Below are 13471 nucleotides of genomic sequence, written 5' to 3'. Positions count from 1 at the left end.
CTCTCCCAGCCTGTCCCCATGGCAGAGGGGCTCCAGCCTGGGAGCATCTCTTGCTCTCCCTGTGCTGCAGATGGTCAGGGTCATTGAAAATACTTTCTCGTAATAATTTTAAAGCCAGGAAAGTACCAAAAGGTAGCAAAAGCTCATCAGAGTTGCAGGGGGAGGCTGTTGGGAGGCCCTGGTTTAGCAGGACACTTGGGAGCATCATTCACCATGCCCCGGCCACACAGGGCTGTGGGCAGGGAGCCCTGGTCCCACCCTGGGTGAAGGCAGGAGCCCGTGGCAAGCGCTGCGGAGCGGGTGGTTGCCCACAGCTGCGATTGGACCCGTCAAGGAGTTGAGGCTGGAGCTGTGCGAAGCGCCCGGGGCGGGGGGCAGGGGTACAGGAGCGCTGTGCTCCCCACGCAGGGCACTTCCCTGCAAACAGCAAAAGCCATTCCTGCCCACAGACCCCCCCAAGCTCCCTGCCAGCCAGGCAGAGCCTCGGCAGGACCGACCCCAGCACTTCTCTCTAACACACTCTTGTGTGTTATAATTTGAGATCGTGGGTGTAAAGATTGCCTTTTTTCCTATCAAAAAGGCGCAGATAAAAGCTTATAGGGATGATGAGAAAATACGTGTTCTTCTCCTCTGATAAGGGGTGAGGAAAGCATTCCGGCTGTATCAGGGCAGAGCCTCAGCAGGGCCGGTGGAAATTAAAGTCATTACTTAGAGATTGCACGCAGCAGATTGGGAGCCTTTCTGCAAAGCCTCCCGCAGAAGACTTGACTGAGAGTCCACATTAAGCCACAGCGTAACTACCGTGCATCCTCCAAAGTGCAGAGCTGATATTTATGTCCAGACTTCCGAAACAGGGCGATTCATTTATTACATGGCACGTGAAATAGCTGTCGGGACATGGCAGCGATGAAGCGGCGGGGCCGCAGCCGGCAGTTGGAGGCTGGGGGGCCGCTCTCGCGTGACGCGGGGCCGCGTGGCTTCGCTACGTGGATGCGGTTGTCGCAGGGCGGGTTCAGGCACGTCGGGCGCTGGTGCTTCTCCCGCCCTGCGGATTTCCACCGGTGCGGAGGGATGGCCCGATGCTTCTGCAAGGCTGGCCCTTCCTGGGGGAGCAGCCTGTGCGATTAACAGATCAGCAATATCCAGGGAAGCTTGACATCCGCTCGGGTCTGATATTTCACCATTCTCCAGAGATGCCCGTTGTCTGTCTAAAGCAATTGCAAGCCTCGGTCCGCTCTGGTAGAGGAAGGGTGAATCCTTCTCCTTGAGCATCTTCTCACAAGTGCTTTTAGGATGCTCTGGTGTCCCCAACCCCCCTCGGCACCCTCCCTGGAGACGATGGCAGGTTTCGGAGCGGTGCGCAGGGTCCCTTTGTCCCTGCTGGGAAAACAAGACAGCTGGTGCCTGCACAGCCTGCGGGAAGGGACAGCCCTGGGGACCAGAGCCTTGCCGCTGTCCTCCCCCTCCTCCAGCACCTTGTGTGCACGCGCAGAGCGAGCTCTCGGTGAATGGTGCTGAGCAGCTGCTGCATCTGCATCCCTGTCCCCTCTCCCCGACCGCTGGCGGGTCTCCACCTCCCGGCAAAGAGATCCGACCCGTCCTGGGCATGATGGCATCCGTGGCAAGGTAACTGTGTGCCGCTTCTTCTGGGGCTGTCAGTAATGAAGTCATCCCTTCCCCTTCTGCCAGAGGGGCAGGAGGTGGCTCTGGCTCCCGCGGCTGCATCATCTCAGGAGTCGGAAGAGTATCCAGTGCTGCCGAATCGATCGGGCTGCCTGGGCACCTGGAAGTGGGCAGGAGGCAATTCCCGGCAGGCCTGTCTGCCGAGCTGCTGTCAAGAGTGTCGTGTGTGATAAACGAGCTAGTTTATAAATGCAGATTGGAATTTTGGCTACAAGTTTTACTCCACGGGGCTGGAAATTGGGCAATACTTCAGGAGGACAGCAGTAGATTGCAGATTTTGGAGCATTAATTTGCTTTTCGAAGCTCTCTGGCTCCCAAACTTGCATCAGGAACAGCTTACTGGTGATCTGGCAGCTGAGCACTTGTTTTTAGTCTTGCTGACTCTCTGACAGTGTCTTCTAAGGTCCCGCAGCACCGCACACACGGCTGGGCTCCTCTGCATTATGGGGTGTGTGGGGTGAAGCTGTGCCCGCAGTGAACCTCGCAGCAGAGCTCCCGGCGGGATTTCAGGCAGTGCCGCGTTCCCTGCTCCGAACACAGCACAACCTGAGCCCCAAGGTGTGCACTGGACCTGGGGAGGTGTTGGTGTGCCGCGCCAAGGGGCTGCCGAGGAGGGGTGGGAGGGAATGCCCCCCACTGCTCGGGCAGTGCTGCAGGCTCAGGCCTGGGCTGTTTGGGCAGGAGACCCCACGAAAGCACCCGGCAGAGGTTCTGCTCTGGACTTTCTTGCAATCAGCTTTCCCCTGGGTTATGGCTGCTCTCCATCATGTCCCATCAGACTTTCCATCTCTGATGTCTTTGCTCGGGCTGAAGGGAAGATAAGACCCTTCTCCCAGCAGACAGACCCTTTTTGACTTAATCTAGGGCAAGAGGCTTAGATCAGCCTGATTGTATTTAATTTGTCAAAGCTGCAATCCAATTACAGGCAGTCGGTCGCCCATAGGTTTGCCCTCCCATCTTCTCCTTGCTCTGTTTCTGCTTCCCGAGGAGAGGCTCCAGTGTCTGGAGCCAAGTGATGCTCCCTGCGGGCATCCCCCCTGGTCCCTCGGGGCTGCGGCAGCTGAGCCCAAGGGGCCTCAGAAAGAGAGCTCATCGCTGGGCCGCTGTGCTGGTGCTGTCTGGTGCCTGCTGTCCCCTCTTCATGGCTCTTCCCATTCCATGGGAAGTTCCATCCCTGTGCTCCCACCTCACCCAAAAGAAGGCTGCAAATCAGTGCAATTCTGTTTACCAAGGTGCCAGAGGAAACGAAGCAGCTTTAAACTGTTCAGAAGCGAGAGCAAACACATCATCCTACCAGAGAGTGAAAATAACCTCTCGAGTTGATCCTCCAGCCTCCCGTGTCCCTTAGAGCCGTATTTGCTCTGCATGGATAACTGAATGTCATTTCTCATGCAATGTCCATGTCTGCATGTATCATTTTAAATCACTATTTTCATGCTGTTGGCACACCAAGTTGCCTATCGTTGGATATTTGTGTAGCTGGAATACTGAATTTAATCCTTTTTCTTCTCCTCAGTAAGAGATGCTAAAAACCTAGTTCCTATGGATCCTAATGGCCTGTCAGATCCCTACGTGAAGCTTAAACTAATCCCCGACCCCAAAAATGAAAGCAAACAGAAGACCAAAACTATCAAGTGCTCCCTGAATCCTGAGTGGAACGAGACATTTAAATTGTAAGTACTAGAAGAATGTTTAAACTTGTAAACTGATTTTTCTCACCCCTAAGAATTCACGTGATTGTGTTTGCTCTGCTTTAATTATTCAGAGACATTAAGATGATTCAGCTGAGGAATAATTCTTTTTGGTCCTAGGAGTGTGACTCAGAAACGCTCAACCCTCTGCCCTGACCCCTGATCAAAGCTGAGTGTTTCAGGGCAGGAACGCTGCCTTCTCCGTTGGAAACCCGTGTGGCCGGGAAATTAAATGTTCCAGAGCTGAGCAGTCATTGCAGACCGTCCCTTCACCTCGCATCCATGGAGCATGGAGGGCATGGTGGTGTAGCCATGGCTTCCGAAGTACACCCACCCCTCTTTTCTCTCCTCTCTTCCAGCCAACTGAAGGAGGCGGACAAAGACAGGCGGTTGTCCGTGGATTTTGACCAGTAGGAATGATTTCATGGGCTCCTTGTCCTTCGGGATTTCCGAGCTGCAGAAATCGGGAGTGGATGGATGGTAAGAGTTGTAATTGTTTCAAAAATACTATGAGCAAGAAGGATTCCTGGTCGGTTTGTATGTGGTGGAACTGTGCAGCCCATCCTACCCAGCCAGCATCCTTCTGTTCGAGGACCACCGGTCATCCTGGCTCCCGTGTCAGCTTGGTGAGAGTCACTGGTGGGCCCTGGGCTGTCACACAGGATGGCCAGAGACACCAGGACGTGGTCCAAGGGCCCTGCGCAGGCTGCCCGTGTGTCCTCTTGCAGGGGGGCTTGGGGGGCTCTTCCCTCCCACGGGCACACACAGAGACGGGGATGCTCTGCCTGGAGCTCGTTGCCAGGTGGGCCACTGCTCCCCGTGGGCTCCAGGAGGGGAGTGTGTCACCTGCTGGGAGAGCAAGCATTTCCCTGCATTTTCTGGTTGGATTCCTTGGTTTCTGTGCTGGGGGGGGGACATGTGGCTTCGTCGGGCGTGCAGGAGAGTGTGGCTGTGGGTGGGCGAAGGGTGGGGGGAGATGCTTTGAGTGGCCATTTGTGGTGGGGCAGCCGCGTGCAGCACACCGTAGCCTAGCAGAAATGGTGCTGAGGGGCATGGTTCCATGGAAGGAGGGACGATACCAGAGCGTGTAATTACCGTCGCTCGTTACCATACGAACGATGAACGCAGCGGGTCTCTAACACCCATGACGAATGGGTCTCTTCATTTCCATTTTATCTCCCCTGACAGGACACATGCCACCTTATTTCCCATTTTTTTTTCCCAGCCACTGGTGCCTGAGGGCTGTGTTACCTTTCCACATGAAGTGTAATAACTGAAAATAGATATTCTCTCTCTTTTGGAAACCAAAGCCTGCGCTCTCTTAATTTGCGTTGTGGGAGTTGAGCAAACACCCTGGATTCTGTCTTTTCCACCGTGGAAGCTGTACGTGTCTCGCTTAAAGGAACGAACAGAGAGGAGGAGGAATTAGGACCCACAGCGCCGGGTCGTGCACCCACGGGGCACCCACTGCCACAGCCCGGGGCTGGGGGGCAGAGCTGGGGGGGCTCCCTGCCCCCATCCCCCTTGTCCTGCCTGGTGGGAGCCTGCAGAATGATGGGCAGCATGTGCCGACCCCCCCAGGAATACCCACCCGGTGTGGGGCTGTGGAGGGCTCAGCGTGCCAGCCTCACATGCCCCAAACCAGATCCCGACCGAGGCATGGCTTCTCCTCTGGAAAACAGAAGACACTTGTCGCTTCCCCCCAGATTTCCCATCGCCTGCGAGGGGGTGTGTGTTGCTGGGGATGGCGTGCTGCTGGCTTCTGCGGCAGCCCAAAGCCTCATCGTTCTCCCAGCCTTTTAAAATCCGTCTAAGTGGGGATCTGAGTAATTTTCCTTGTCGGAGCGCTTGGCTGGAATAAACTCAAGGAGCTCTGATGTATATTTTATATCTAAACATCTCAGTTAGTGGAGAAAACAAGCTCAAAGGACAAGCCCATCCCTGTGTGATGCGACCGGCACTTGTTCCTGCAGTGCAGCCTCCGTAGATCCCCCCCAGCCCATAACCATCCCACTGCCGGGAGAGCGTCGCCGGCAGCTGTGTGAAACACCTGGGATCTGAATGGGGTTTCCACAGTTTCTGATATTTGCCACTTAAACTTTTTTTCCTTTCTTTTGGTGAGCATCTCGGCTCTGTGCTCGGGGTTGTCGGCACCGGCAGGCTCTGCGTGCTCTCCCCGTGGACCCCTTGGCCCCCGCGGCAGCGGGTGGGGATGGAGCTTTCCCACGTGGGTGGCCATCATGAGAAAAACCTGCCAGGTCTGTGGGTTTTTGGGTCAGGCTTGTGTTTTGGAAGAGGCATCGGTGCTTCGTGGTGTCCGCCGCAGCGAGTAGTGGGTGTGCGTTCTTGGGGGGGTGGTGGCTGGGATACAGCAAGGGACCCCCGGAACAGTCCTCCGCTCGGGAGTTTGCTGAGTGGAACAGTTCGGGGGGTCTTCTGACCTTGGGGAAGGGTCACGTGGATGCTGATGCAGCAGAGGCAGCGCTGTGCTCGGAGCGGGAGGTCCTGCCTGCCCTCCTGACCTGACGTTCTCACTGTGTCTCTCCAGGTTTAAGCTGCTGAGCCAGGAGGAAGGGGAGTATTTCAATGTCCCGGTGCCTCCTGAGGGAGAAGAAGGAAACGAGGAACTGAGGCAGAAGTTTGAGGTGAATTGATTTTTCTTGGGAATTCAGAGATTTTCCTTGCTGCCTGCCCTGCCCTCGGCAAGGGGCTTTCCCTGCCAGTTCTTTCCCAGGGAGCGTGGAGCAGGATACGGCCCATCTCTCCTCCCTCTCCCCACTTTGCACTTGGGTGCTGTGCCCTTGGCCGGTCCTTACCGAGGCTCCCAGGGCACGGCTGGCTCCAGGGCACGAGCTTCCAGCAGGTGAGTTGTTCAGTTACATTTAACCAAAAAACATCACTCTGAGGCTTTGAAGCCTTCCAGCGGTGGTTTGGCTACGTGAAATAATTAGCAAGGACTGCATGGGAATGGGAATTTTGTGAAGCCTCTTCCAGCAGTTCCTGCTGTGCTGGCGCAGTGCTGGATCCTGTCACCACACCAGGCTGGTGCTTTGACCAGGGGTCTGGTCCCTCCCTGGGTCGCCGCGGCTCGGCAGCTCCTCCAGCACGAGGGATGCAGAGCTGGGAGCAGCTACGCAGTGTCCGAGGGGTGACGGGACCTGGGATGGAGGAGCCAAGGGGCTCATTCTGTAGGGGTTTGCAGAAGAGCACGTTAAGGCAAAAGGATTCAGATACACCGGGAGCTGGAAGGGCTCATCCGCCTGCGGTTTTCTGGTGGGATGGACAGGATGTTTTTTAGCCGTAGCATGCTGAATGAGCCATCCATCTCGCCCCTCTGGAATACCATCTTCCAGTTGGGAAGTACAGTGACATCCCTATGCATGCATCTCTGACTTTGTGTGCGGTAGCAGCGGGCAGTGGATTAGCTGGGAAAGAGAACAGTCATTTCTGGTGGATGAGGAGATGAGAGAGATGAAAACGATTCTTTGGCACATATGTCAGGTTGGAAACACAACAGAGAATGTAGAAGAATGCAGAGTTGTGTGTAAGGCTCGCTTGGTGCCTTGTGCTCCACTCGGAGAGTGCTTGATCCCGTGTCCCTGCTACCCACGGGCAGGAAGGAGTCTGAAATCCCGCTGGTTCGGACAAGTCGTTTCTTCTTCCTGGACAAAAGCAGCGCAACAAACATCCCCCTTTAGTTTGCCTTGTTTGAGACAATGTCAGCCTTTCTGTTAGGATTACGTCATTCACGATTTGTGTTTGCCAAAATGAGTCGGGTGTAGCTGGGAGATACGTCAGTTAATGCCTTTCCAACTCTAGATTCCAATTAGAGGGACAAAGGTCCTGGATGTCCCAGGATGACCTGATGCCAGCACGGGCTGTTGGTACAGCAGCTCTACCCTCCTTCTGAGGTGCCATGTAACAGGATTTGTTCGTCTGTTTTTTTTCCTGTCATGCTGCTGATTATGAATTAATATAATTAACTGAGATAAATTAAGATATTAGTATAATTGGATTTGGAGCTAATCTCCGAAAGAAACCCTTTCTTAGCCGTTAGGTGTGGTGGCAGCCCCTGTACCCTGCCTGGTGCTGGGTTTTAAGAAGGGGATGGTTGCGTGAGCTGGGACGTGGTATCGGCGCTCCCTGAAGCCGCTTTGCACCGAGTTGTTCCCGACAGACACAGGGTGTGAGCCTGGAACCCTAAGGTAGCACCTACGAGCCAGGGATTTAGTTTTCAGTAAGCAATCCATCCTCCCCGCATGCGTAGCACTGTGCTCTCAGCCCAGGTTGGGGGCTGGCCTGGTGAACCGGGAGTGGGGTCTGTGCTAATTGAGCTACGGGCTAATTGGTACGGCCAAGTGACAGTGAAGGTCAGGTGGGTGACAGTGTCTTGTCTGAAGCGAGCCCCTAACTTTGTGGGGAAAGCCGGAGTGGTCCGAGGGAGCAGTGGGGTGTGAGGCTCTGCCCCATGCAGATGGACATGCCGAATATTCCCTCAGGGAAAATGCCAGTGGTGCCTGTGAAAAGCCAAGGACAGAAGCGATGCGCTTTTCTTAGTGACTGGGGGCATGGGATTTCGGGGAGGAGAAAGGCTCTGTAGAGCCTTAGCATGCCTCAGCTTCCCCGAGGAGTTGGCCCAGCTAAGCCAGGCTTTACCGAGGAGCTGCTGTCAGCATCGGAGAGCACCAGGGCTTTGCGCTGGCGGCACCGAGGATCTGCACGGCGGCAAACTGGAGCGGCTGCGATTTCCATGCCAGTCTCTGAAAGGCCTCAGCTAAAGAGCCTTCGAGGAGAAATGTCTGTTTACTGCTCAACAAGCCAGGGAAGATCTTGCCGAGTTATTGATCCAGACTTCATGGAATTAATAGGTCTTTGCCATTTTTCAGTATAGCTGAAGCCTTCCCAGAACCTTAAGAGTGAACGTGGTACATCTGGAGACTTACACGAAATGAGCCGTACCTAAAATTAAATAGTTGCCCTTACGGTTGTCAGCGTGAACTACTGAATTGTAGCACAGGACTGGAGAGTTAGTTCCTCTTTCTCCTTCCTTTTTTTCATCACATTTATCTTCCATATAGATAACTTCCATGACTATCCAAGGAAATAAGACAGTTCTAATACACCAGTCGGCACACAACCAGAGGTTGTCGGCGCTCTAAAGAACTACCTACCTGCTTTTGTTGCACTTCATGATGTTCTGGTGGTCAAAAAGGTGTGTATGATGTAGGAAGTTGGATGATGAGTTGTCTCCAGATCGGAAAATGCATCCTCCGGAGGTGTCATTTCAGTGCCAGAGTACGTCTGTGCCCGCACCTTGCTGCGTGTTCCCCCATTGCATCCTCCTTTGGAGTCAGTGTTTTGCAGGGAAGGAGATCCCTGCCCAGCTGCCGATGGCATCCCGCGGGGTGCGCTGGAGCCTGGAGGATGCAGGAGTCGGGGTGCTGTCAGACCGTAAGGACTCGAAAGAACCCTGCGATCGATCTGCATTAGTGCTGCTTCATCCTGCCTGTGCCTGGGCACCGCGAATCCGTAGGACAGACTTGAGACGCGTCCGACAGGTTTATATTTTGAGTGGGCTTAACGTGGTGAAAGTGCCCAGTGAGGGCTGAGGGGTCAGCGTGGAAATGCAGGATTCGTGCGGATGCTGGCAGTGGTGCCAGCCGGAGCAGTGCCCCTTCCCAGCAGCCTGCGGTGCCCGCGCTTGGCCGAGGTCCCGCTGCTTCCTGCAGCCCCCGCCTGCAGCGGGCACATCCCAAGCACCCCGAGGAAGCATCCCGGGACAGAAGCGCAGCGTGAAGCCTTGCGCTACATCACCCGGCAGTTCTGCTCCGTCTTTGTCAGCCGCCCGCTGGGACAGCTTGGTGGATGTGAACGGCAGCTGCTGTTGCATAAATCCCGATGTAGTAAATTAACTGCGACAAATGGAGTTGGATAATGAAGGTCAAGTGCTTTTTCTTTAAAAATAGTGTTGGGGGCAGGACTTGGCGGGCTTCAGTTGTAAACCTTCCGGGGGTCTCGAGGTGGTATGAGCATTAGGAGCATATTAAAAATGGGTTAAAGGACGTTTGCACTCAGACATTAGAGATGACACTTGAGAGCCAAAGCAAAACACATCACTCGGGGTGTCGATCTTTACATCTCCCTGACCCTTATTTTGGGCTCTCTTCTGGAAAGACCTTTCCCCCTCCGGGCCAGACTACCCACCAAGCCCAGGGAAGCCGTGCGGTGCTTACCTCCTTACATCCCGCAAACCTGCTGTGATGCTGCAAGTGCCAGGCTGACCGGGAATGAAGCAGCCCCTCTTTGGACACAGGCTGGGAGCAGCAGGAGGGACCTGAAGTTGCTCTCACACTTGGGTGCTGGGTGCTCGCCGGGGTCTGCTGGTGCTGCTGGTAACGCTGGGCCGCTTTGCTGGGGCGAAGCACATGAAAATCCTCATCCTTCCTCCCCCCTCGTATTGCTCTTTTCCACTCTGCTCAGGGCTGAAAGGCCTCCCTGGGCTCTGGTCAGTGTTGCGGTGGGTCCCATGGCCAAGCCCAGTGGTGCTGGGCTGCAGACATGCGGGAGGAAGAACGCGGGCTCGTCTGGAGCAGGCGTGTGCTTTTGGGTGTCGTTTCATGGCAGCAGGATATTGCCCTTGAATTTTATTACAGCTTGTTTTCACAGAGGTTAATTTAGTGTCAAATCTGATCTGACAAGATTGTTTTTCAGCTCTGAGGGAGTGTTTAGGAAGCTTTCACAGAATATGACTGTTTTGCCTGCCGATAAGTGCGGGTGTCTCTTGGAGATGGTTTGACATACTGTGGGGTGAGGGTTGCTGAAGGCCGAGTTGCAGAGCGCAGGGCTGGCTGCCTGGGGATGTTGCCCATCTGGCAAAATTCATTCGGTTCATTTGCCCATCTGGATCCCTTTTTGGCCAAGTGAGCAGCTTTCAGCTGGTGCCAGAGTGAAAGGCTTAGGCATCACGGATGGCGAAGGGTCAAGCTTTGCATGCCTGAGGCTGGGCACTCCTCCGGCCGGAGAGGATGGTATTGTTGGCGTGGGTTGGGTTTTGGAGATCGCCAGCTGAACCAGGGGGTGCCCTTGGCGTACCGCCACCTGTCCCCTCGAGCTCCTCGTGGCAAGCGTCAAGCCAGCAAGGACACTGCTGTTTGTCACCTCCACTGACGTAAGATGCTCCAGCTGGGGATCCCCTTCCTTTGGGGACGTTGCAAAAGCCTGAAGATGACAGTGAGGAAGAAACCCTTGAACTTCGGGAGAGGTGACTTTATTCCCTTCTCAGCATACACGCTTTTTCCCTGTTGGAAAGCGGCGTGCCGCACATGTGGCTCAGCTTGTGGCATGAGCTGGTACCGGTGGCTGTTGGATGATTCCAGCCTCCTCCCCGGGGCAGAGCTGCCTTAGCAGGTACGATGTTCGCAGATCCTGGAGGACATTCCTTCAGTTTTCCGTGCAGGAGATTTTCAGCCCTTTGTAGGTGCTGCAGGTGACCTTGAATGGGGAATTTTGCAGCACGGAGAACCTTGCAAGAACCAATTAGCAGCAGCAAAGGCGTGGAGATTACTTGTGAGACTCCTATCTGGAGGAGCTGTGAGCAGCAGCCAAATTGAACTGCTGGAATCGGGTTAATGGAATTTCATGCTAGACTGAGCTCAGTGCAAGCCTGACACTGTCGCATATTTCTAAAAATTAAAACCGACTAAATTGTGAGATAGCTTTTACAAACTGTGGTTCAGCAAATTCGATGGCCCCTGGACCAATGCGGAGGTGCTGAGCCACTGATGAGATTCTGGGTTTCAAAATGGGGGGAGAGGTGGGGATAGATTTGTGAGGGTCCTGAGTAAGCGGTTGCAGCAGCTCGTGCGATGGCTTGGGCACGCAGGAGGAGCCCTTTCTATTCTGGTTTGTCCAAAATGGATTTGTAGCTTCCTACGTTCAGCCTGAGCTGGCACGGGAGTGCAATTCTCTTCCGTGTCAGACAGCAACGGAGCTGGAACCGGATAAACACTCCTGTATTTTACCTTAATGTATTTGGATTCACCTGTGCTTGCCTGCTGAGGTGGGAGACAGAAGCCAGCTTTGAGAGAAAAAAGCTTGTTTAAGCCTCTGTTTAATACTTGGGATGACCCGGAGCGTGTCAGGGGAAGCTCCCCGGGCACGCTGACCATGGGGAGAGGGACAACGGGCAACAGGCAGATGCGATTCCCACTTGCACTCACAGAGATCAACTGGGAACGAGCTGAATGATGCAAGACGTTGGGGCTGAGAGCTTCTCCAGTGCCCTTCTTGGTGCTGTCCCTGTCAGGCCTACGGGGAAGGTTCCCGTAGCTCAGGGTAGCGCTTGGCCTGGAAAAAAGCTGGTTAAGGTGGGATTTCAGGAGCACCCGCTGGCTTTATGATGGCCTTTCTCCACGGTTCTCAGTATTTTTTTCTCTTTTCTCCCTGTCCCCTCTCCATCTTTGCAGAGAGCCAAGATTGGAACAGGCTCCAAGGCTGCGGATGAGAAGACGACAAATGCCATTTCTAAATTCGACAACAATGGGAGCAGAGATCGGATGAAGCTTTCGGATTTCAATTTCCTGATGGTGCTGGGAAAAGGCAGCTTTGGGAAGGTGGGGTACAGCATGCGCCTTCTGCCTTCAGCGCACGTGCGGCTCGCGCCTCGGAGCCGCGGCCGAGAGGCTATTCCAGCGGGGACTGGCCTCGCGCTGCTCCCACGGTGATGGGAACCTGGTTTGTTGGCTCTGTGCGAGTGGCGTGTCACAGCGACGGCGACCTGAGCTGTCTGGTCACAGATCACACACCTTTTCGGGGAAGCCGGGCGTGTACTGCGTCTTTAAAGATCTTTTTTATTTGGTCATTTTGTTCCTCTAATAATTACAAATACGTGTGAACATTTTAATTAACTTTCCAGACCAGTTATGAGCAGTAACAGAATTTAATTCTTCTAGTAATTATGTGACTTGGAGCCTTCATTTTTCTTGGGCTCTTGCCAACTTTGTCATCATTTCCATTTGAAATGCCGCTCCTCGGCAGCTGCTCAGGCTTCACAGCCCGGAGCAGGCGGGAAGGTGGGCTGCGTTTGCTGTGCCCCAGCGCAGTGTTTGCTGGTGTGACGGATGACCCGACACCGCTCTTGAGTAGTGAATTGCCTTCATTGCAGGGAATATTGCTCTGCTTTCAGCCAGATCTCCTGGGCAGGCAGGGGAGGCGAGGAGGGAATGCCAGGGCTTTGATGCTCACAGGGGACCAACCCACAGGGTACAGCCCCTCTAGACGGGTGTTCGCTCCCTTTGTGGAGGTGCAGAGCTTAGAGATCCACTGAACAGGAGGAGAACGGAGAGGTCCTGATGGTCCCAGCCCCCGGAGCATCAGCCTGCGGTTCCCCTGCCAGCGATGCTGCCGGGGGAAGGCAGCCGTTAACTCTGTTTTACACCTTTGCCGTGGGTTGGCAGCCTGGGGGAGCAGAAAAGCTTAGTCTCCGTGTCGCTTTTGGGTGTTGTGCCTGCGCTGCTCTCAGGAACACATCGATATCCCAATCTCCATGTCGCTTTTTCCCCCTTTTCTCTCCCTCCCAGCGCCTAATCCCTTTTAAAGTCTGCGCCTGGCATCTGGAAACTCTGTAGTTGTATCTCCCCCCACCCTTTCTTTTAATTTGAGAAACATTAGCAAGCTCTTCAGTCGGCATCATGGCTTATATAAGGGAATGTGTGACAGAAACTGTTCCCGGGAACAGAATGTTATAAATATGCTAATTAGCGCTTATTAAACCAGCACGTTGGTATCTCCGGTTAGATGCAGCCTCACCCTCACGTGTGCCTGCGCCTCGCACTCCTCCGCGGCTCCCCTCCTGCCTCCCTGGCATCCGTCCCCTGGCTTGGGGACACCTCGGTGGCACAGCGGGGGTGCCTGGCCGCAGGGCCAGCACGCTTTCCCACCTGCTTGGTGCGGACTTAGGCAGAGGTGCCAGATGTTTCGGGAGGAGCTGGGCAGAGGTGCAGAGGTCTGTGCTGTGCCGGTGCTCGGTCGCTGCTCCCGGCGGGGTTGCCCGCCCCTGGCGTGCCGTGGGGGTGGCCATCTTCAGGGCTGGCGCTGTC

The 13471-nt window shown here is 54.8% G+C and overlaps 1 protein-coding gene across 1 annotated transcript in view; it reads left to right on the top strand.

The window, feature by feature from the left end:
- Positions 1–897: 897 nt before the first annotated feature.
- The window catches only part of LOC104514535 (protein kinase C beta type-like), a 50505-nt gene continuing 37931 nt past the window's right edge, over positions 898–13471 (top strand). The window contains 6 exon segments of the mRNA XM_010158258.1: positions 898–958; positions 3200–3356; positions 3734–3769; positions 3771–3854; positions 5923–6019; positions 11840–11986. Of these exon segments, the coding sequence (XP_010156560.1) occupies positions 898–958; positions 3200–3356; positions 3734–3769; positions 3771–3854; positions 5923–6019; positions 11840–11986 (582 nt within the window).

Source organism: Eurypyga helias, unplaced genomic scaffold (genome assembly GCF_000690775.1).
Source record: "Eurypyga helias isolate BGI_N326 unplaced genomic scaffold, ASM69077v1 scaffold27470, whole genome shotgun sequence".
In the NCBI taxonomy this organism is placed as follows: Eukaryota; Metazoa; Chordata; class Aves; order Eurypygiformes; family Eurypygidae; genus Eurypyga; species Eurypyga helias.
The sequence above is the reverse complement of the archived record's forward strand: the minus strand, read 5'-3'. Positions and strand labels throughout refer to the sequence as shown.